The 25,593-nt window shown below is 46.8% G+C and overlaps 1 protein-coding gene across 3 annotated transcripts in view; it reads right to left on the reverse strand.

The window, feature by feature from the left end:
• The window catches only part of MAP3K4 (mitogen-activated protein kinase kinase kinase 4), a 90,929-nt gene that overhangs the window by 49,261 nt on the left and 16,075 nt on the right, over positions 1 to 25,593 (reverse strand). For all 3 annotated transcript variants that reach the window (XM_053668729.1, XM_053668728.1, XM_053668730.1), the window contains exon 2: positions 5,671 to 5,861. In XM_053668729.1, coding sequence (XP_053524704.1) covers positions 5,671 to 5,861 — 191 coding nt within the window. The remainder of the gene's footprint in view (positions 1 to 5,670; positions 5,862 to 25,593) is intronic.

The raw sequence follows: 25,593 nt of genomic DNA on the forward strand, positions 1-25,593 counted from the left end.
TTTCAGACCCGTGTTTTCAGACTCGATGAAACACCTACACCTGAAGTCCCTTGTCCTGCTGCTTTCTAGATGCCCGGGGCCTGGGGCCCTCTTCTCCCTGGAATCGCTCCTTTCCAAACCGCCACGTCAGGGCTTTGCTCCCTCCAGGGGAAGCCCACATATTTCAAAGTCGCCCCCCCTTCCCTCCTCTCCCCAGGGGAGTGCCTCCCCCCCCCAGCCGGCAGCGCCCAGACCGGTAACACCGCCCCACTCCCCCTCCATGCGGCACACACGCTCTGCTTCACCGACTCTAGGACACACGTTTTGTATCTGTACACCTCTGAAATCAGAGTATGTGTTGTCATGAATGGTGACGTGAGCTAAGTTTCAGAAATGTTCACCAATATATTTCATTTACATTTTCATACATATGTATATATAGACACACATTAAAGTAATATATACCTAAATATTAAGAATAAAAGAGTTGTTCGAAAAAATAACAAATATTCTAAGAACATACCATGTCATCAATTGCAAGCATTTCTCCTTAGTACATACTATACAGTATGCCTTGAGATGTAATGAAGTAGTGTATATTTACATGGGTTACAGACTAATGTACTCAAAATCCATTAACCAAAGAAAATTTGTTAAAGACCAATCAACCTCCTAATCCATTACATTAGTTTTTTTAATTGAATTTATTGGGGTGACACTGGTTAATAAAATTGTATGTCTCGGGCTACAATTCTGTGTTACATCATCTGCACACTGTACTGTGTGTTTACAACCCCACATTAAACCAAATTAGTTGTGAAATAAGAATTTTAAAACAAATATTCCTAGGAACACTTCCAATTTGATTCACTGTATATTTAATTGCCTTTATGATTCTTCAAAAAAGGATTCTGTCTATAGGGATTTGTGCTTATTTTAATATAAAACTATTAAATTAGGAATATTTTTAAATGATGCTATTTTTTAACTGCAGTTTTCATCTATTTTACTTCTGAATGTCTTAAAACTTTTTATACAGTCCATTCAAGAAACTTCTTTACAACTGTACTGTTTCTAGCTAGAAATGCTTATCAACCCTCATTCATAAAAAATCTGCCAAGCCAGCCCCTTGCCTCCCTTTGGCTGTTTTGCTTAACAGTGTTCTTTATACCTTTATTAACAAAGGACACACATACCAGTGGTTACTAGAAAGCAAAGGAGCAGGTGCCTCCAGATTTCCCTACAATCTATCTACTGTCTGAGACACACTGTGTCTCTACAAGACAGAGCGGTGGCTCAGTGGGCGGCTGGGGGTAAAGATAACGATTCCCGTCCCCAATGCACTGCACTTGATGTGCCCTCAGGACACTGTACGCAACTGATTTGCGCGTCTTACACTCAGGAGAGAAACTAAAGAGGTACTGACTGGGGAATCATCAGTCTGTAAGACGTCATTTAGTAACAGGACCGTACACAAGAACGTCAAGGAAAAGTGCAGAAGGGAAGCAAAGCAAACTTAGAACAACGCATTAACTAGTGTGTGCTTCCAAATAAACGCCACAATCCCATTTTTATGTATAGACAGGTATTTTAGGAAGCCTAGAAAAACTAAACTTTATCGATTATTTACAAATTTTAGTAAGCCTACGTTACTTCAGCAAAAAATGGTATCTTACACAACTTTTTGTAATTTTGTGTTTAGAAAAAGCAATGATTTAATATTTGGACCTACAATATGTGTGGAGAGATTTGAACCCCAGTCTAGCGACCATGCAAAAAGAAAATACCCATACGCTTTATCAGTATTTTTCAAACACCACATTTGGATGGAGAGAGAAAAGCAAGAGAACTCTCTGAAGACTGGTGACCGGGCAGCCTCTCAACAGCCCTTCAGGACCAGATACCTGTGTGGGGGATCTGAGAAGCATCGGGGGTCGGGGGGACCCCTAAGCTTAGACACAGCAAATTCCCCAGGACTTTCCACTCTGTCTTGATCCACTCTGACACAAGAGAGCAACTTTTATTATAAGTTTTCTTAAATAAATAATAGCCCATTGCACACCAACAGACAGGTTCGTTCAGTTTCCTGTTAATACTAAATTCCTCTGTAATTAAGAAAAAGTCAAATGCAAACAGAGCTTTTGAAAAGGAGAATAGGTAAAAAGTACACAGAATGTTTTATGTGACAATTCTAATCACAGACTACATACAACATCAGTTCCTAGTAGCTTCAGTAAGACTAACTGGGATATCCGGTCCCCCAGGGGTGGACCTTGGTAGTGCAGTTAAACCCCCCCCCGGAGTCATTACTTTTTCCTTTGGTCAACCAGGAGGAAAAGAAAAATAACGTTTATAATGAAACCAAAGGCAACCAAACTGCAAGCAATATGATTCACATGTTTAAACAAGAGACGACAGACTGGCTTCTCCACTGTCCTCCCCCGGCAACAGCTCTTTGTAAGATGTATAAAATGTATTTACATTAAGTTCTCCCATCCTGTGTGGAAGCTGTGCTGCCAAATTCCACACACCGGCCTTCCCTGAGCACTCACAAGAGAAAGTGGAACCACGCTCCTGTGCTCCCCCCTTCAGAGGTGAGACGACCACTGGGACAGGGACACACTAGCCCGCCAAGGTCAGCATCGGTAGGGGCTTTGAGACCTACGAATTCGAGGTGCTCTGATTTTGGTGAACATAAAAAATCACTCGGGTTCTTGCTGAAATTCAGATTCCTGGGCCCACTCCCCGTGTCTCTGATTCAACGTGGCTAGAATGAGGCCACCTTTGGGGAGTACTGTTTTTAGTCAGTCCGCTCATTTTCAAGGTCAGGCTTTTACAGAGTCTATCGTAACCCTCATCACAGCATCACGATGGGAACTAGCACTGAACATGGGTGGTTGGACACGTGTCCGGTCTGGCACCCTAACCAATCTGCGCCGTCACGCCACCTTCACACGAAGTTGCACACCGGGCAGTACAGGCTGACCAAAGAAAGGATGAGACACCGAGTGCCAGAAAGGACAGGTCACAGTGGCCTAACTGACCTGTAAAGCCTCTGAGTAAGACTGAGGACTTGACCAAGGGCCCTGAAAAATGGATTCTGCTTAACCAAGGGTAGTAAAGGAGGGCATTTTAAGACAGACAAAAGCATAAAAAGAGAAAGGCAAATAAGAAGAGAGTGTGGCTGCTAATGCTATAGATTTAATTTTTATAAATAGTAAAAATATTTAAAGAACCATGTCCATCTAAACAGTTCATGACCATGGCTGCCATCTGCCATATACCAAAAAACACAGTGCACACCAGTTACCTGCTTGTCCTGGCATTCCTTCTGGGATTCTCAAAGTTGCCTGCACTTATGGAGGGGGGATGGAGGGCCCAAAGGCTGCGTGTCTGACCACATACTGAACCCCCACGGTTCTTGCACGCGGGCAGCAGCCAGCAGGTAGGAGCCAGTGCTCAGAGCCCCGAAGAGCCACGCCTCCCCGAGTTGTGCCTGCCTGTCCCCACCAGGCTGACTGTGGGCTGGCCCTGTGGAGCCAGAGGATGCAGCCCGAGCGCCGCTGTGAGACGTCCTCAGCTAAGCCCTAGAACGTCCACATTTTCGTTCGCATTTTCTAAATTCCTACAACAAACACATCATCTTTTGCAAAAGGAATACAGTCATCTAGGATTTTGGTGTCCAGCGTCTCAGACAGCTACAAGTTTGACGGAAGATGGCAGGAATGGAGCCAGTGGTCCCTGAGACCGCTTCCAGGTGTACACAGTCTGTAATCGCAGGGATCAACAAGTGGGGACGCTGAGGAGAGAGACCACCTCCCCTCTTCCCTCCACCCTTCACCCCCCACCCCCCAGAAGGGCAGAGGAGCCCGTCACGCACACAGTGGCCGGCTCTCTACCCACTGCCGGAAGGGCTGCCCGTCGGCCACCGTGCTGCGTGCGCAGGGGCTGAGCCCCTGCTGTGGCTCCGGAAACTCGCACGTCGAATACCAGTTCCACACGAGGTCCCGCCACGACCTCAAGCCTTCCTCGGTTTCTCAATCTACAAAAGGGGCACACTGCAGTCTTGACCCCTGCCTCAAACCAGGGTGAGCCCACAGGGAAGGGAAGGCAGAGGAGCTGCCGACACTTCCTGCTTCTCCACCGCAGAGCACACACCAACCGCCACGCCGCTTCCATGACACTGTGTGAGCTGAGGACCTTCGTTTTACTGGAGAGAAGCTGTAAAGATTGATCTTATTTTTCTTTAAAGATTTTATTTATTTATCTTTAGATGGGAAGGGAAGGAGAGAAAGAGAGAAATATCAATGTGTGGTTGCTTCTCGTGGGTCCCCTGCTGGGAACTGGCCTGCGACCCAAGCATGTGCCCTGACTGGGAATTGAACCGTGATCCTTTGGTTCACAGGCCCGCGCTCAATCCACTGAGCTACACCAACCAGGGCCAAGGATTGATTTTAAAAACGAGAAACTGCAATGGAACGCTATTAATTTCCAAAGTGGGTTAGCGCAGGCCAAAGTTAACATCTAGTGGCCAATCGGGCTGAAAAGAAAGCGAAAGAACACGTCCCCTGTGAGAAAACAAGAAGAGGCTCATGTAGGAATCCCGCCCTGGACACACAAAAGAAAGCCCATCTCTCTGGCCCCCCTCCTCCCTCCAGGAGCAGCCATGACAGGGACACGAGTGAACCTGCCAGCTCCCCACTGTGAGGGAGGAGGTGGGGAGACTGTGGGGCGGGGAGGCTGGCACAACGGGGAGAGCGTGGGCTACAGGAGCGAGAAACAGGGCTGGCCCGACGTCCGCAGGGGGCAGGGGATGGGGAGAGTTCTGGCACCTGCCCTGTCCAAGCAACAGATGGACAGATTCCAGAAGGTTCTGCAATCAACTGATCCATTTTAGGACGTCTGCTGAAACTGACAGGGAAATTCTAATACCACAGGTTCAGTGACCTGGGTCTCCACGCCCAAAAGCAGGGTCCGTGGAGGCAGCAGGTCAGCAATCCGTCACCTACCTCGGACGAGAACAGCTGTGGCGGGCTAGGAGGAAGAAATGGAAACCGAGGGCACTCCGGCTCTTTGGAGCTGCGGGACCCTGAGCACAGGGGAGCGGAGCACAGCAGAGGTTTCCAGCTGCCCAGGGACGCCTGGGGCCGAGAGTCCGGCACTGCCCCTCCGAACGGCCCACCGCGCTAGTCCTGACTGGGAGTCAGAAGCGGGCCTTCGGCCTCGGAGGCCCACAGGGAAAAAGGAGGCTGCGGACGGCAGCGTGGAGGCTGCGGGGCAGGGGTGGGGGCTTCAGGGGATGAATGGAAACGGAAAAGAAGAGAAAGGAAGAGAAAAGGAGGCCTCCATCTCGTCCGCCCCCAGCCACCCAGATGAGCATGTCGACTCGCCCACCCGCAGCCTCTTCCTCAACCTCTGGATTCCTCTGCACTCGAAGGAACGCAAGTAACTTTAAGTTACTCAGAAGCACCTTTCTACCTTGGGAGACTGAACTTCTCCTTTACTAATAAAACAGCTAGTGGTAAAAATGAAAAACTTACACGTAAAAGCAACATTAGAATGGAAGTAAAATAAAAGGAACGCCTAACGCTCGGGCGGAGAGGCCCGGGCAGTGGTCACCGGTACACAAAGACCGCGGACCAGAAGCGCCCCGCGTGCCCACTGGGGGGTCTCTTCAAGTACAAGGCTCACCTTTCAAACTGGAGCGGCTGGCGGGCCTCCCCACAGCATTCCTCTGCTGTTTGGCGGACATGCGCTTCATCTGCCGAGGGGTGCTGGGCGGAGACGTGCCGTAGAGGTTCTCTGTGTTCGCTCCGTCCGAGAACTCCTCCACATCGGACTCGGAATTCCCGCGCGCCGGAAGCCCCCGCGTGCTCTGTTGCCTGTGAAGGGCAGGGAGCAGAGGGGACACTCAGGAACGTGGCAAGTGAGTTTCTCTCACGAACTCTTCCTAAAGCCTTCGCGTGGCTGTGCCCACCCAGCGCCACGGCCGCTCCGCGCTGGTGGGAGCTCCCCAGGCCTTCTCTTCTACGCAGGGAAGCGAGGACGGCCTGCGGCTGCTCTTACCACCAGCAGAGCGATGCACACTGGCTGTCGTTTGGAGGCTTCTTTGTAACACAAATGAAGTTTAACACTGAAAACTTACAGATCAAGGAAAAAGGAGCCAAAAACTAAAAGACACGGCAAACAGAACTGAGCAGGCACATGCGCTTGCCGCACACAGGCTGAATGGGCGCGCCGGCAGGCAGAGCCCTGCCCTGGGCCTCAGGGCGCACCTCCTGCAAGGACACCCCACCTGGAAAGACACGCAACAGAAAGCACAGGGACACTCATGAGAGCCGGGCGGCCAAACAGAGTGGGCGGCCTGCCCACGTTCTCTGATGTCCACTGCAGTGCCGAGGGCGGGCGGGGGAGGGGGTGGGAAGAAGGATGCTGTGGAAAAGGAAAAGAAATGAGTTCATCTTCGCCTTCAAACACAATTCCTCATTACTTTGTTCCCTGCAAACACTCCCTGCCAACTCTTTGTCCTCAGCCAACTTCTCAGATGATAATACTGTTCTATTACTGCAAAGCTAACAAGGTAAAACCTAAACACACACAATTCCAAAACAGCAAACTGGAAGGAATCAATCGGTCATCAAGTTTCTTTCAAACATTTATCAGTCTGAATATTCTTTATAAAATACACTTTGTATTTTACTTTTTAAAGATTTTATTTATTTATATTTAGAGAGGGAATGCAGGGCAGAAAGAGAAACATCAATGTGTGGTTACCTCTCACATGCCCCCAACTGGGGACCTGGCCCACAACCCAGGCATGTGCCCTGACTGGGAATTGAACCAGCAACCCTCTGGTTCGCAGGCCAGTACTCAATCCACTGAGTCACACCAGCCACGGCCACTTCATATTTTATAAACCTGACAACTATATCCAGGATATATCCAGTTTTTTTCCTGGCAGTTTATATCCTCATATAAGTCAAATCCATTCCAAAAACATGAGGGAAAAAACACTCTAAAATGTATGATACCATTATATTGAATTGGTTTGACAGATAAAACTTCAAAAAAACAAATTATCTTTCAAAAATAAAAATGCTGTGCCATTATACAAATTTCCAGTACTAACATCCAGGAAGAATCCCCGTGACAGGTAAAGCTGATTTTTAATCGGACAGACTGCTCTCGAGACTCTGGTGTGCCTGCCCATACCTGTGTGCACACTCACAGGACACAGAAGTGAACCACCCTGGAAGCTAACCACAGCCAATAAACCAGGAGGAAACTGAGAAATCAGTTTTAAATGCACATACTTCCCTTAGGCTATCTTATTACTGAAGTCTCACGAGTCACACGACAACAGTGGAACTTACAGACTTGAACTTCCTCGTATCCACTGCTTCTACACTCGCTACCAAAGAATTGATCTGGCTGATGAAAGGGCATGCCACAATGCCAAGGTCACTGATTTCACTCCCATCTGTGTTGGTGATCACTACTAGCACAGCTTTTGGGATGATTAACAGCAAAGGCTTTGTGCTGTGAGGGGCAACTTAGGTTCAAATCCTGCCTGTCTAGGTTACTACCTATGCGGGCCTTGGTCCAAATATTTAAAATCTCCACATTGCACATGCACAAACTAAGGATAAGAAACACCTGGACTCCACGCCAGAGATTACATCCAACAGCGCACGCTCAGTAAAGGAGTGATAACAGAGGGAGGCGGCACTAAGTGAGGCTGCCGCTCACCCTCCAGGCCTCAGAGTCACTGCACTCCGAGGGAACCTGGGTGCTTTAGCATCTGCTGGGCACTGAGAGAGAAGTTCGCCATTACGCTCAGCACAACACAGGACCGGAAACAGATTTAACATTTCCAACAGTTTCTAAATTCTTTCAAATTCAATGTTATAACTCTTTTTCTCAAACCCCCCCTTAAGATAACAGTCAGTGGTAAGAAAGGACTTTGTTTTTATTTTATTAGTGGTTTCCAGCACAAATTCATTCAGTATTGTCCACAACAAGACATTTCATGGATCGGAATGGTAATCACTGGAGAACTAGAGTACAAACGTCTGGCCAATCAAATCCCTCAGGACCAGACCACAGGGAAGGCCAGAGGAACGGAAACACGGAGCCAGGTGTGGGAGAGCCAGCGCGGCCTGGCTCAGAACAGCCCTCTTCCGCGCGGACCTGCACACTCGAGAGGCAGAGGCCGAGTCCCAACCTCACTGCACCACGCCTGCGCACACAAGCAACTTTCTAAGACTAACAAGAAGACTAATTTAGAACTTTTCAGGTTAACACTCTAGATATTTCAAGAAATTCAGGTGTGAAGATTCAAATAAATCAAAAGAATGGAAATGAAGGCTACCCGGAAACCGCTGCTGTTTCAAACGGACAGGCAGGCGCAGGAGCGCAACGTGTCTCGTGAGCCTGCAGCAGCAGCAGCATGTGGGCGCAGGAGGCGAAGAAACACCCGTGGACGTGGGGGAGGGTCTTCTGAAGAGGGACTGAAGTGTCTGTGCCTCCGTGAGCCATGTCTCCTAATGGCCAGCACCCAACAGCCACGACCTCAGGACAATTTATTTCAGGTAAATATCCCTGGTCTAGTCCACATGGAGACTAATTTTATGCTTTAACAGAAAAAAAGAGTCTAAGAATGTAGATTTAATAAAAATTTAGTTAACTTTTAGGAAGAATTTAATTTGAGGACACAGAAAAATATGTTTAATACTCTCTTCCAACTGTGGACAAAATACTGGGTTGGCTAAAGGTTCACATTTTTTTTCTATATAATAAGACACATTTTTCCCTTGTAATGGTAATTTTATTGATTTGGATATTTTGAGTATGTTGTCTATCTCCCACGTGGTATAACACTGATTGTTCTCAATGTCTCAATTTGATTGCTATCAACTCTAGCTGGTTTACTGGACTGTGGAGCATCATTCAGCAAGAAATCTGCAGCACGAAACTTTGCAAACCACTTCTGACATATTCCATCAGTCACAGCACCTTCTCCACACACTGCACAAATGGTTTTTTGCATTTCAGCTGTGTTTTTACCTTTCTTGAAACAATAAAGCATAATATGGCAAAAATGCTGCATATTTCCTTACATCTTCAACACTAAAATGGCTGCACAAAAACTCACCAATTTTGATCAGTTTTTAAACACACACTGACACGACAGCTGTCACAACACAATCTAACAAAGCTGTTTCACGTGGAGTGACAGACGACTGAGGGCTGCTGAAGCCTCCCTATGGGAAAACAAGCCTTCTGACCAACCCAATACTTCTCCACACATGGGAACAACTCTTTTGGCTGTACTCTCCAACTAAAAGTAGAAAAATAAACCCCTGTAATAATTGTGTAGAAGCTGAAAATGTCATTTCAGATGTGCATTTATTACCCAAAAAAGTCATCTGTCTGGGTCTTTATACCATCATACAGGCAGAAGAAACAGCTGCTGAGTTCAAAGTTATTTCCAAATTATTTCATTATCCTAACAGCATACATAAAGAATCATATGGAATACACTCAAGATGGATTAAAGATTTAAATGTGAGACTCAAAAGCACAAAATCCTAGAAGAAAACACAGGCAGTAAAATCTCAAACATTTATTGAGCAATGCATGAGAAATACTCTTTCTGATATATCTCCTCAGGCAAGGGAGACGAAAGAGAAAATAAACAAATGGGGCTACATCAGATGGAAAAGTTTTTGCAAAGCAAAGGAAGCCATCAACAAAATGAAAGACAACCCACTGAATGGGAGAAAATATTTGCCAATGATACATGTGATGAGGGATTAATATCCAAAATTTTTAAAGAACTTATACAACTCAACACACACACACACACACACACACACACACACAATCAATCAATCAATCCAATTAAAAAATGGGCAAAGGACATGAACAGACACATCTCCAAAGAGGACATGCAGGTGGCCAACAGACATATGAAAAGATGTTCAACATCACTGATCATCAGAGACGCAAATTAAAACCACAATGAGATATCATCTCACACCTGTCAGAATGGCCATCATAAACAAATCAACCAACAACAAGTGCTGGTGAGGATGTGGAAAAGGGAACCCTCGTACACTGTTGGTGGGAATGCAGCCTGGGGCAGCCACAGTGGAAAACAGTATGGCGTTACCTCAAAAAATTAAAACTGTAACTGCCTTTTGACCCAGCAATTCCACTTCCGGGAATATATCCTAAGAAACCTGAAACACTAATTCGAAAGAATATATGCACCCCTATGTTCATTGCACTATTTACAATACCGAAGATGCGGAAGCAGCTCCAATGTCCATCAGTAGACAAGTGGATAAAAAAGCTGTAGTACATTTACACAGTGAAACACTACACAGCCATAGACAAAAGAAGGAAATCTTACCCTTTGCAACAGCACGGATGCACCTGGAGAACATTCTGCTAAGTTAAGCCAGTCAGAGAAAGACAAGTACAATATGATTTCACCTACATGTGGAATCTAATGAATAGAATAAACTAACAAACAAAACAGAAACAGACTCACTGATACAGAGAATAGGCTGATGGCTGTCAGAGGGGAGGGGGGTTGGAGGGCTAGGTAAAAAAGGTGAAGAGATCAAGTGAAAAAACAAACAAACAACCCTCAGAGATACAGAGAATATGGCTGATGGCCAGAAGGAAAGGGGGTAGAGGGAGCAGACGAGGGCACGGGTGGTGACACACGGTGATGGAAGGAGACGTGACTGGGGTGGGGAACACACGGTACAATACACAGATGCTGTACTGTACAACTCTACACCTAAGACCTACATAATGTTATTAACCAATGCCACCCCAATAAACACAATAAACAAACTTAAAACGTTTTCAAACAAAATTTTTGGTCTTTCCTTTTTTTCAAAAAAATATTTAATAGGTACTAACTAATCTGGTACAAATTTAAAAGAAGGAATCACATGGAAGTGAAGGTGAATACTGTAATAGACAACATATGAAAATGAGAGCAAACATTACACATTTATCATGTGTATCAATCGCTTGTTATTTATCATGCATCCCAGGACAGTAGGCAGGAAAAAGCACTGTGTGGTGCTGCCGGCCACCACACTTATAATTCATGATTAAAATGAACCTTAGGACAAGCCTTATGTGAAGGTGAAGATATATATTTAATACTTCCTTAGGATTTCCTTAACTCGGCTCAATGGTATTTGCATTCATTAGAAATACTGGTTTACATTTATTCCATCTAAGTTACTCAGTAACTTAATTACATGTCAGAACAAAGTCCAACCTTATTTAGAGGAATTATTTAAAAGTCTAGCACCCAAAAACAAAATTTACAATGTCTAACATCCTAGCAAAAATAAATTACCAAAGAAACAAGAAGCTATAACCCAAACCAGCAGAAAAATCAATGGAAATATACCAGGAATGACTCAAGTGGAAGATATAAAAAATATATATGAAATGAAAAACACTGGATGGGATTAAAAACAGATTAGACACAGAAGAAAAAATACCAGTGAACCTGAAGACGCAGCGGCCGAAAGGGTCTCCATTGATCAGAGCGAGACCAGGAGAGACAGGGAGAGATGGGGAAGCGCGGCCCGCACCGAGCGCTGTGACTGACAGGCGGGGCGGGCAGACACAGGTCGCTGCTGCTCCGTGGGAAGCAGCACAGCAGTAAAGGACACGAGAATAAACTGTGTCCCACAGACTCACACCCAGAAACCTACTTCTGCCCACCCCTGTGGGTGTTACTAGAGTCTAAATCAAACAAGGAAGGCAAGAAAAAAAATCTTTGAAGAAGTAAGGAAGGGCTGAAAATTTTCCCAATTTGAAGAAAACCATAAGCTCACAGATCAAGAAGCTCAACAAACCCCAAGCAGAAGAACTATAAGAAAATTACCAGTTTTTGATTATGCACATCATAGCCAACGAGCTAAAAACTAGTGATGAAGAGAAAAATGCCAGAAGCAGCCAGAGAAAAACAACTTAGGTTAGGAGCTTTAGCTAAGAAGAAATACATAATGAGAGGTGGGAAAGAAAAAAAAAAATCAAGCTAAAGTTTATTCTTTTTTCCTTTAAAAATTTTACATACAAAGTCTAGAAAAATAAATACTAGTGGTTAACTTCAAAAGAATTTGCTTCACTTCAATTAACTAACCAAAAGCACCCGAAGCCTCATTCTGTATGAGCTCATGTGAAATGAGCTCATGTGGTCAGCTGACGGGTTCAGAGTGTTTCCACGGACACACCAGTCATTTGGGATGGGGAAGCAGTACAAGGTCTACATCAGTCGCCCTGAAACATCTGCCTTACTTGTGCTTAAAAACCTACAAATGTGAAAGGTCTTTCTGGTACTAAACTTCTAATAAAACAATGTTTCGCTCTTCTAACAGAAAACTTTGCTAAAGTACTATTCACTTGACATAGAATCTAAGAAAAATCTCTCTGGAACTCAACACAAGAGGGCTTGGTGCAGTTTTTATCAAACTTTTTGCTGTGACAAGACAAAAATTCTACCTGGGGTTAACATGTCTGCTCTGACAATGTAGGTAAACCACATGGTGGCTGAAATAGCTCATCTATAAAATGAAGTTGGATTAGGTCAGTTTGAAAATACCTGTGGTTTTGCAAAAGTCCTTTAAGATTACCTCGATCAAAAGTGTTTTAGCAAAGTCTTTAGAAATAAAGCATTTCGTCTACTTGTGAAGTAAAGTACAGCACTCACCTGGGTCGGACCCTCTCTACCACTTCCACCTCCCCACTACCCTATTCTCTGTTAAGTAGTCATTCTCTGCCACTGGGGGACAGGGGAAGGGGAGAGGCGGCAGAAGGGGTGGAGTTTCCAGGGTTCTTTCTTTAAGAACGCCCGTAGTTTGTCTGGCGGCAAGGTAAGTGAAAGGGAGCTAAGCTAATGTTGAGGCTGACGGTCTGTCCTGTAAGAGCCGATCGGTCCACCAGTACGCTGGCGACCCTTCACATCAGCCTCTCGCCGAGCACACGGCCGAGCACACGGCCGAGCACACAGCCGAGCTGCAGGAAGCTGCTGTCAGAGCCAGGCCTCTCCCGTCCCTGCAGAGCACCTGCACTCACTCAGGGAGCAAGGGCCGCACACACCTAGCCGGTGAGTCTTGGTTACTTTCCAGACTTTTTTGGTTTTTTTATTGAAGTTCATCTTTTTCAACAAAGGCGGGTACTCTTTTTAAACATTTCCAATGAAAACAAACAAGAAACTGTACCAAACAGACTGGAAGCCCATGTCACTGTCTCTCCCGTGACGGCAGTGACAGCTGGTGCTGGTCCCGTGCCCACCAACTACCTGCCGAATGCATTCGTTTGCAAGGTGAACAACTTACCTCTGCTACGTTAGGCCTAGTCACTGTCTGAATTCCATTACAATACACTAATAGTCTACTATCTGAGGAACATGATTTTTTAAAGGCCACAAGAATCAAAGACAGATGATTTCCGACAACAGTGAAGAGATACTGCAACCCCAGGTGCCGCTGCCCACAGGGGCATGGAGTGAGGAGCAACGATGTGGAATCAGAGTAACAGGGGCCAAAACCCCTACACTCCCATGCTTATTAGTGAGAATACAAGTTTTAATCATATTATTATAATGAGCTTGCTTATGAACACTTTCATTTATTAGAGTCTCCTTATCAAATGTCACTAGGACTTGTGATTTTTTAGTTAGTTGTGTGTGTGTGTGTGTATACATATATATATATAAAATGTTAAAAATGAGCCATGCAGATACAGAAGCTGGAGCATCTGTGGTGGGGGTCACGGTGGTGGCCCTCCGTGAACCAGGTTTCCCACTAGTCACACGCTCTGTAGAATCACCTACTCTTGAATCTACAATGACCCTGAACCCTGCTTTAACCAACGGAATGTAGCAAAAGTGACTCTGGGCCAGCTGGGCCTGAGCCTTAAGAAGGCCACCTTTGTACTCCAGAGGGACCTGGCCGCCATGTTGAAAGTCCACCCATCCCAAGGCTACCATGGTTGTTGAAGACCAACCTAGCCAGGAGGAGAGACTGCGTGCAGGAGAGCCCAGCGAATCCAAGCCTTGCTGAGCTCCCAACTGACAGCCAGCACCTACTTGCTGGCTAGCGGGTGAGGCTATTTTGGACCTCCCAGCTGTCCCTGAGCCCAAGCCGCCACCATAAGAAGCAGAAGAACCACTCAATACCATAACAAATAAGAAATGGTTTTAATTTTACGCCATGAAGCTTTGGGATGGCTCGTTAAACTGTGATGGGTAACCAACACCTGTACAAAACTTCGACCCTGTATTCTCCCTATAAGGCTGCGAACAGGTTCGAGCTCCTCCGAGGTCGGCCACAGCCTTGCCTATGAGTGCATGTCCCTGAAAGACGCTGCAAGTCAGCTTTCTGTGGGGCACTGTTTTAGGGTTCTTACGGTTTTTCTCCCTAAACTTGCACAGTTCTCTCCTATACCTAACTTGACAACGATTTTCTTTTTGTGACCTATCTTTAGACTTTCCAAAGCATCCCAGATTAGTTTACATAGCAACTGCAAGTCTCTTTTGCATTAACACATCATATAATTACAGAATAGTGTACTCAATTATGCAATTACAACTAAAATGTACAAGAGATCTAAACAGACCTAGGAACAAACCAGCAACTCTTGATAAGCACACAGTTCAGCTGGCTGTGTGCTTTCCAGCGAGCGGCCCACTGGTCACGCACCCTCTTTGAGACACAGGGAGCACCCACTGGACGTTTTTCAGGCGAAGCAGACAGGGCCAGGTCTTAGCATGTGGCAGGTAGATGAATGGACAAGGCCTGCCCGACTTAGGTCTTCTTGCAGAAGTCGTTTACTTTACTCACAGATTTATGCACAATATACTTTTTCAGTACTCACTAAAAAAAAACAAAAAGAGCACATAAAGATAGAAAACCAATATATAAAGAAAAATGACCCTGAGTGGAAAAATTTTACTCATCATTAGGAATAAAAACAATTATAAGCTGTTTATGAAAACTTTCAGTGGGACTTCTGGCCAAGATAGAGGCGTAGGTGGAAACACTGTGCCTCCTCGCACAACCAAGTTTAAAGACAACAAAGTTTTAGTAACAAAAACACAACCAAAACACAGAAAATTGAACTGTACGGAACCCCAACAACAACGAACCATTCAGCCAGACTGGTAAGAGGGGTGGAGTCAGCCACTGGCAGAGGGAGCGGGGTCGGGCAGGAAAAAGCTGCCAGACTGACAAAGGAGCGCAGGCGGTGGTTGGCAGATCCCAGGCGCAGAGTGGCAACAGGCAGACCCAGGGAGGCACAAGGCGCTGCAGACCGCAGTCACAGAGTCACACGAAGATAAACCAAGCGAAGGAGCGAGCAGTGAGATAGACTGCGCAGGCTAGGGACCCAGGTCAGGAATTAGAACCTGAAAGCACCAACTGGAAAGACTTTCAGGGTCGAGATACCTGGAGAAGCTCCCAGGCTCACAGAGAGTTCGTTGGAGAGACCCACAGGGTCCTAGAAGGTGCACAGGCCCACACACCCAGAAGCTGGCACCAGGGGGCCCCAGTTTGCTTGCGGGAAGCAGCAGAGGGGACCGAAATCCAAGAGAGAGCAGAACAAACGCCATTGCCCTTCTCTGACCCCGCCCCCACATACAGCATCACAACCCAGCAACTGGGTCGCCCCGCCCTGATGAACACCTAAGGCTCCGCCCCTCATACTTTAACAGGAACAAACAGGCCAAAACATTGTGGCTCAAGAAGAACAGCTCAAAGTCCCAGAGCCAATACCTCTAAGCGACCAGGAAACAGCAAAACTTTCAGATGCACAGTTCAAAACACTGGTGATCAATCAGGATGCTCACAGAACTGGCTGATTTTAGTCACAAATTAGAGGAAAAAATGAAGGCTACACTAAGTGAAATGAAGCAAAATGCACAGGGAACCAATAGTGATGGGAAGGAAACTGGGACTAAAATCAATCAAATAGACCAGAAGGAAGAAAAAGAATGACCAAACAGAAGAGAATGAAGAAACAATAATTCAAAAAAATGAGGAGAGGCTTAGGAACCTCCAGGACATCTTTAAACGCTCCAACATCCGAATTATAGGGGTACCGGAAGGGGAAGAGGAACAGCCACCATTGGAAAACTTATTTGAACAAATAATAAAGGAGAACTTCCCCAATCTGGCAAAGGAAATGGACTTCCAGGAAGTCCAGGAAGCTCAGAGAGTCCCAAAGAAGATGGACCCAAGGAGGAACACACCAAGGGACATCAGAATTACATTAGCCAAGATTCAAATGAAGGAGAGAATCCTAGAAGCAGCAAGAGATAAGGGACAGTCACCTACAAAGGAGTTCCCATCAGACTGTCAGCTGATTTCTCAAAAGAGACCTTACAGGCAAGAAGGGGCTGGAAAGAAGTATTCCAAGTCATGAAATCCAAAGACCTACATGCAAGATTGCTCTATCCAGCAAAGCTTTCATTTAGAATGGAAGGACAGATAAAGTGCTTCTCAGATAAGGTCAAATTCAAGGAGTTCATCATCGCCAAGCCCTTATTATATGAAATGTTAAAGGGACTTAAGAAAAAGAAGATAAAAAAATATGAACAGTGAAAGGACAGCAAAGTCACAGTTATTAACAACCACACCTAAAACAAAAGCAAACTAAGAGGACAGCAAGATCAGGATCAGAACCATAAAAATGGAGATCACATGGAGGGTTAGCAACAGAGGAGTGGGAGGAAAAGGGGGAAGAAGGTACAGAGAATAAGTAGCATAGACAGTAGGTAGAAAATAGACAGGGGGAAGGGCAAGAATAGTATGGGAAATGTGGAATCTAAAGAAATTTTGACACAAGAACATGAAGTAAAAGGGGGGATGGTGGGGGAGGGGGTGTGCAGGGTGGAGGGGAATGAAGGGGGGGAAATGGGACAACTGTAATGTCATAATCAATAAAATATATTAAAGAGAAAAAAGAAAATAAATTAACCTTATCACCAAGAAAAAAAACTTTCAGAAAACATGTATAAAATTACATAAATAAATGTAACAAGAAGTTTTAAAGACTTCATATTATTTCCTACTTTGGGTTAACCAAAAAACTACCTGAAAAGAAGTAAAGCAAAAAGAGAGATGGGGAGGAAAAGAAATGCTTAAATAGGTGAGACATACTGCAGATAAAAGACAAATGATTACCTCTGGTATTTCTGCAATTTTGCTGCAAGCAGGTGAGGACCTAGGTGGACAAAGACAAAGACATTTTTCAGGTGTGCTCCCTCACTTTTACTAGGTCTTACTATCTCCAAAACACTGCGTGAGCGCATCCCTACCCAGAGCTTTGTACATCAATACTGCATTGGACGTGCTCCAGAGCAGCGAGGAGACAACCACCCTGGAGTGAAAGCCCTTCCCAGACGCACCTGGCGCACAGACGGAGTGACGCAGAGCACAGGTGGGAAGCTGTCCTTTCGGTGCAAGAAAGGAGCATAAGCACCGCGCGGTCTCCCTGCAGATGCATTTCGCAGTGAAATGCCAACACCAAGAACAAAGACTTAAAGGAAGCAACGTCAAACAGAAGCGATGATTCGGTCAGAAGCCCATCTGAGGCTCGCGGACAGATGACTCCGGCCGTGCGGGTGGAGAGAGGAGGGACGTGCCTCTCACTCTGCACCAAGTGCACACAAAGCTTCAAAGAGTGTAAGAGAAAAAGAGAAATGCTCAAAACCTCAGAGGCAGTAAAAAAAATTCTGAACTCCCTCTGCCGACCCTTCTTTCAAATGAGAACATTTTTTAACTCTCGTGTTCTAATCATAATTTATTTGTGGGAAAAACACTTTACATCATGAATTACTTCCCTGTCATTCTTAGAAATGAAGTATCTGAAGAGCCACTATATGCAGCAAACGAACGAGCTGCCTGAACCTCCTTGGCTCATGTTACCTTCTTTCCTAATTTGAATTTAAAAATAGTTAACTATAAGTGTGCCCTATGACACACATATGCATTCAAAAGATGAACTCCACCCACGAGGAGGATGCACCCAGGAAACACACACACAAGAGAACGGAACGAAAAGTGGGAGCAGTGATTACGGCAACGTGGACGGTGAACCGCTCGCCCCGGCTCTGCCATCAGCAGGAAGAGCTCCCTTGTCTGGGACTCAGACCGCGACTCCCAAGGCCTGCACCACTGGCGGGGCCAGGGCTCCCTGGGGAAATGGCTGGCTGACTCCAGGATGGGGCACAAAGGATGTGACAAGGGCCAGAGCATCCTGCAGTCCCAGCAAGTGAGGAAGTGCTCAAAAAAATCCCCCAAACAATCCGACAGGGCCATGTCCAAAGGACACAAGGGCAGAGAGCCCGCTGACCAAAGCTGTGACGACCTGAGCGACAAAGTGCATGACACGGCACTGGATTACAACCACGATCCCCCAAGTGCACACTGAAAAAGCAACTGCTGAAGAAATAAACAGGTGGGAGAGGAGGCTAAGCTCCCACACAGAAAAAACCCTAGTATTTTCGTAGACAGTGCCCTCTGGAGGCGGCGGGGTCTAACTCCCCAACACCTGTGTGTGGAGAGGGGTGTGTGGACAGGTGGAAAAACAGGTGACCTGACAGCGGGAACTCCGGCACACACCCTCTATCAGCTGTCAGTCCGGTGATCAGGGTAATCAGCATCACTGGTGACAATTCGTGCTGAGAGCGTGAGTCCCTCTGTGATGACAAGGACACTTCCCCTCTGTGGTCATCCTCCTAAAATCCCTAACTCCAGGCAAACCACGCTAAAAATGGCAGACAAAACCAAAGTGAGGGACAGTGTGCGAAACCCAACCGACACTCTTTAAAAACTGTTCACGCCATCAAAATGAACACATCTGAGCACGACTGAGGGACACGGGGACTCGACGTGTCTGCTCTGTTCAGATTTTCTCATTTCCCCAGTGCTCGTTTCCTGTCCCCAGACCCCACCAGGACGCACGTCACATCGAGTCCGCGTGTCCCCCAGCCGTGCTCAGATGTGTTCGTTTTGATGGCGTGAACAGTTTTTAAAGAGTGTTGGTCGGGTTTTGCACACTGTCCCTCACTTTGGTTTTGTCTGCCATTTTTAGCGTGGTTTGCCTGGAGTTAGGGATTTTAGGAGGATGACTACTGCACCGACCCGGCTGCACCAGTGGTGACAAGCGCACACAGCGAGGCTTAGCAGCAGGGCAGACCGGGCCCAGGATACAGGGGACATCTGTGCCAGCTCTGCCACTGTCTCTAGTCTGAACTAGTCTGAGGTTGGAAGTTTACCTTAGGAGTTAATTTAATGACATTACATGGCATAGTTCCCTGACCATAATGGATAAATTTGGTGTTTTCTCTAAAGTATTAACGACTAAGAACCAGGACTAAAGGGACACATGTAGTATTAACTATAAAACCAAACAATTCTTCATGACTGTAACTGATATGATTGTGGCGTTGAAAGTTCTTTAACTGGTAGGTGAGGAAATGCCATTGCAAACAGTGGCTCCAACACCGGGACACACACCAGATGCGTCCTCGTGCTGTCGATCCCCTGCATGGCTATAACGATGTCCCGGTACTGACCGCCTGCCGGGCAGCAATGCTATGTATCACATGTAATCTCCTTCGGTCCCGGCAGGGCCTCAAGCCGCCACCTCAGGGAAGGATTCCTGGCCCAGAGGCCAATCTCACCGATTACGAGAAGCACTCTTTACCGAAAACCGGTTGTTGCTCACCAGACACTCAGGCACTTTGCAAATGTGACCCACTTGATTTCCCAACCGCCCCCCCACCCCCAGGCACCATCACATGGGTCACAGAACACCAAAGAAATGCTCGCAGGCGGTGGGTCTGCCCCGCTGGGAAGTGTTGGGGCAGAACTGGAGTCCGAGTCTAACCCAGGCCCAGCAGGCCACTCCTAGGTCAGCAGACCACGCCCTCCCCAGTGGCAGGCACCAAGATGACTTCCCCTGTGGAGCAAGGAGGTACCACCCACACCTATGCAGTGAGGCCCCTCCCCCTGGGAAGGGGGGTGGGGGGCAGTTCAGAGACTCAGCTGCCCCACATCAGCCATGGGGCGCACGTCTTCAGTGAACTGTCCTAACCACTCTAAGCCTAGACCACCTGGGCTACGAGCAAAGGTGTTAGCCTCAGGAAGACAGAGCCTAACTCCATGCAGGTCTGGGGACACCTAGCTCAGTTACAACTTAAATGAGAAAAACGGTGAGGGCTTTGTATGACTTACTTCTTTCTGACTAGCAAATAAAAGGTCAAAATCAAGTCCTCTCCCCTCAGGTAGCTACCCTATTTTCGGACCATAAGACGCACCTAGGTTTTAAAGAAGGAAAATAAGAAAAAAAATTTGAAGCAAAAAAATGTGGTACAATATTTAATAACATAAATAATATAATATTTCACCAGTGTAAATGTAACCAGAACTCAACAGCAGCATTAACGACCATTATTCCTCCCGAGTTGGGGGAAGGAGGGGGCGCACCCTGGGGTGCATCTTATAGTCCAGAAAATTCGGGACTTGCCCTCCCTACCAAGCAGGAGAACTGCCCCTGCCTTCCCGAAAACCCCACGTGCCATCCGGTTGGCACTGGAGGAGTGGAGGAGACTCCCCTCCACAGAAAGCACTGGAGCCAGCCCGGAAGTGCGTGTGCACACACAAGTCTTCAAAGGATGGTTCTGTGCCACGCTACGCTAGGATGACTACAGAGCACACGAGCAGGCAGGGCCGGCCTGGAAAAGGGTGGAGGGGGCTGGGAACAGCCACTTCTCCCAAGAATGTTCAGAGGCTTCCTCAAAGCTCCAAAGGCTCTGTCCTTCAGGGGGAGGGAGGGGACTGCGCTGAGACAGCAGGAACAGCACAGGGCCAGGACCTGCGACAGGAGAGCAAGACCCAGGAGAACTGAAAGGCCACTGACCAGAACAAGGGGGCAGGCAGTCCCCAGGCTGCACAGTGCCCTTCTTCCCAACAGCAAGGTGCACCCTCAAGGGCAGCACCTAGGGGAGGGACGGGGTGCACCCAGTTTTCTCTTCAGAGTGCTTGCCGCAGCCGCTGATGCCGGCAGACAGGCGCACAGATGCACAGCAATTTCTGACACTGCTTGGACACCCTCGCACACAAGGCTTCCCAGCCACCGACCTGCCTGCACTATCCACACAAGCAAGACACAGTCACTGCCAAGAGCCAAGAGAGACGGAGAACTCTCCACTGGAGAGGAACAATGCCTTTGGGGTCATGAAATCCTTAGAAATGGCAAGTTGACATCCAAGGGAAAACCGCTACCCAACCTCAAAGATGTAGTTAAAGATACACACACATAAATAAAGTTTGTCTCATGAAAAAGGTAACTTTCTTCACGTTAAAAACCAAGTAAACTGGGAAAATATTTAAGTGGATTTTAAAAAACTTTAGAAGAAAAACTACAAAGCTCCTATTTTTAACTTCACAGTTGTCTTCACTGAGGAGCACAAACCTGGTGTCTGCGGTTGAGGACGCAGGGCCGATGTGAAACTTACTGGAAAGGTGGCGCCCGGCGCCCCAGGCTTTCCAAATATAAGCCCCAGGGACCGTTTCAGAGCCATCTCCCAGCATATAATTAAATGCACCACGCACAAAATATCAGGAGTGTAAAAACCAGCCACAGTATGAAAACTGTATTACTTACTGTCTCGGCCATGGGGACTCTGAGTCTCTGAAAACCGAACATGAATTTGCATCTCTCTGCACTTTTCAGAGTCAAGGGCCCACAGTTTATTTCCACCAGACTCGCAAACACAGTCCGTGATGCAGAAAAGGTTAAGCAGCACTGCCCCAGACACTACTGACCACGCGCTAAGCCTGGTTCTCTTTGCAAAACACGTCCTGACATGGATTAGACTCAGAATGATGTCTAACTCAGAATCAAAAGCTCAAGCGACGAGATCACGTCCACACTAGCCAAGTACAGAGACAACCCCCCTCCCAACCACATAACCAGCTTCACACAAAACCGACTTTTAAAGATCACTGACTGTCAAGACATGAACCAAATGAGACAGCAAGTTTCAGTCTAGTGTGGCGCACCGCTGGTCCTCTGCTCAGAGTGACACTGCCCTCCACACTCCCTGTAAAATGGGTAATTAAAGTACGTGAACGCCTAATTTCGTAATATGGTTATCTTGGGAATAATTAGGAAAAAACCCTTCAACGGTTCATCATCAAGGCTGTAACTAAACACGATGCAGGCAAAGCCTTTGGGAAGAAAGACTGAGAGCCAATGGGGAGCACGACGGTTTGGTGGACCAGTTTGGGGGACCAGTTTGGTAGACCTGAGAGCAGGACACGGTGTCACAGGACACAGCGCTGGGGTCGTGTGAGGGCAGAGGAGACGCTGCAAGAACAAAGTTATTTGTAAGACTGACCACAGGGTGGCAACAAAAGAGGAAGAGATTTAAGCATAAATTTTCCAGTGATGGTTTTCTTTATGCTTGTCCTCAGTGAACTCTTTGAATCTATGGGTTCACAGTGTTCATTAAATTGGATACAGTTACAGCAATTATTTCTTAAAGCATTTTTTCCCAGCTCCTTCCCCTTTCAGGAACTCCAAGCGCGCACGTGCGCACACACACACACACACACACACACACTCGGATACGAACCCCGGGACCCCTGCGCATCTGTCTGGCCTGAGGACTCTGGGCAACATGCCGCACAGTTTCCACTGCTACATCCACAAGTTCAACAACTTTTCTCTGCAGTGTCTACCCTGTTGATAATCCCGTCCAGTGTACCTGTCATTTCAGATACTGTATTTTTCATTTTCAGAAGTTCCGTTTTTATGTCTTATATTTTTCTCCAACATTCCCACTGCCCTTTAAATAGCTGAATACAGCTGTCGCTATTTTAATAATTCTTTCCTCTACTTTCAACATTTTTTATATTTCTGAGGCATTTCTATTTACTGATTTTCTCTCCTGGTCATGGATGGGGTCATTTCTTCCTGGTCCCTGGCTGGCACATCCAGGACTCTGTGACTAGATCTGGACACTACGTCCTCCCTGTTGATTATCTGGACCCACTGTCTTCTTCTAAGGAGTGCTGGACTTTGCAGGCTGTTAAATTATTTCCAACTGCATATTATGCTTTCAAGACTCGTTCCCACGCGTGGTCAGGACAGTTCCAGATATGCCTATGCTCTAGGGAGCAGGTCAGCCCCACTGCTCAGACGTGGGCTTCCCAAGTACTGCACGTCCAAAGCGGTCAGCCCGGCAAAGACTCTCCACCTGAACCAATGGGAACGCAGCGCCTCTCAGCCCCACATGGGCTCTGAGACCTTCCACTTCACAGGTCCCTAACGGCTCTTCTCTGCACCTGGTGGACTCTCTAGCCTACGCGAGCGCGTACTGTATTCAAAGACTCGTGGACGCCTTAGGTAGATGCCTGGCTCTCCTTCTACAGTGTGGGTGTCAAACTCATTTTCACTGGGGGCCACATCAGCCTCATGGTTGCCTTCAAAGGGCCGAAATGATTTTAGGGCTGTATAAATGTAACTACTCCTTAACTGTTAAGAAGCTGAATTACATTTGGCCCTTTGAAGGCAACCTCAAGGCTGATGTGGCCCCTGGTAAAAATGAGTTTGACACTCCTGTTCTTCAGCATTCCTTCCTCCCCAAAACTCTGCCCTCAACTCTGACTGCCTCCCTCAACTCCAATCTGGCTCAATTCAGCAAGGCCACTCTGGTTGGCCAGAGATTCCCCCCTGCACCGGGGTCTGGAAGAGGCCCCCAGGCGACAGTCACCAAACTCACTTGGTTTCTTACCTGGTCAGAGACAAATCTCAGTCCCACACGGTCCACTGTCCAATGGCTGAAAACAGTTGTTCTGTACTGAAGGTGACTCCAAATATCAACAGAAATAGCTTACTGTACACCACTGAAAAGCATATTTGTAATTTCTTCTAAAATATCATTCTGTAGAGGACTTCCGCCAAGATGGAGGCATAGGTGGATGTGCCGTGCCTTCTCACACAACCAAGTTTAGAGACAACTAAATATTAGCAACAGAAAACACAGCCAGAACACAGAAAATTGAACTTGTCAGAAGTCCGTTAACAACAAATTCTTCAGCCTGACCGGTAAGGGGCAAAACCAGCGGCTGGTGAAGCGGGATTGCACAGGAGGACTCGGTCAGCCGGACTCAGGCACGGAATCCAGACGCGCAGAATCCAGGCGCAGGGTTGGACCTAGTGAGCGACCAAGCGAGCAACCGAGCGACCGCGGGGGAGACAGCGGGGGAGCAGTGCTGCGTGTTGACTGTGGTCGCGCATTTGTGCGCGGGTAGACAGGCGAGGGAGTGGGCGGTTGGACAGGGCCGGCGGGTCCCGTGGCAAGCGGCAGTGGAGGGCGCCACCATTTCCCTGCTGTGACCCCACCTCCACATACAGCGTCATAATCCAGCGACTCTGAGTGGCCCGGCCCAGGTGAACCACCTAAGGCTCTGCTCCTCACCCAGCTGTAAGAAACAGCAGAGGGGGTCGCCATTTCCCCGCTCTGACCACGCCCCCACATACAGCGTCACAACCCAGTGACCTGGGAGTCCAAGGCGCCGCTTCTCACACTTAAAGGGCCCGAACAGACCAAAAATGGCGCAAGAAGATCTCAAAGCCCCAGAACCTATAGATCTAAGCGATGAAGAAATAGCAAAACTCTCAGAAGCACAGTTTAAAACACTGGTCATCAGAATCCTCACAGAACTGGTTGATTATAGCCACAAATTAGACAAATATATGAAGGCGAAACTAATGGAAATGAATGGAATTGCGCAGGACACCAATAGCAATGAAAAGGAAACTGGGACTCAAATCAATGGAGTGGACCAGAAGAAAGCAAATAATGGCCAAACAGAAAAGAGTCAAGAAGCAAGAATTCAAAAAAATGAGGAGAGTCTTAGGAACCTCCAGGACATCTTTAAACGCTCCAACATCTGAATTATAGGGGTACCAGAAGGGGGAAAGGAACAGCCACCAGTGGAAAACTTATTTGAACAAATAATAAAGGAGAATGTCCCCAATCTGGCAAAGGAAATAGACTTCCAGGAAATCCAGGAAGCTCAGAGAGTCCCAAAGAAGTTGGACCCAAGAAGGAACACACCAAGGCACATCATAATTACATTACCCAAAATTAAAATGGAGAGAATCCTAGAAGCAGCAAGAGCTAAGGGACAGTCACCTACAAAGGAGTTCCCATCAGACTGTCAGCGGATTTCTCGAAAGAGACCTTACAGGCAAGAAGGGGCTAGAAAGAGGTATTCCAAGTCATGAAATCCAAAGACCTACAGCCAAGATTGCTCTATCCAGAAAAACTTTCATTTAGAATGGAAGGACAGATAAAGTGTTTCTCAGATAAGATCAAATTCAAGGAGTTCATCATCACCAAGCCCTTATTATATGAAATGTTAAAGGGACTTACCTAAGAAAAAGAAGTTAAAAAAACATGAACAGTGAAAGGACAACAAACTCACAGTTATTAACAACCACACCTAAAATGAAAGCAAACTAAAAGGACAGCTAGATCAGGAGTGGAAACAT

This window comes from Artibeus jamaicensis, unplaced genomic scaffold (assembly GCF_021234435.1).
Source record: "Artibeus jamaicensis isolate MK-2021 breed Jamaican fruit bat unplaced genomic scaffold, CSHL_Jam_final contig_497, whole genome shotgun sequence".
Classification (NCBI taxonomy): domain Eukaryota; kingdom Metazoa; phylum Chordata; class Mammalia; order Chiroptera; family Phyllostomidae; genus Artibeus; species Artibeus jamaicensis.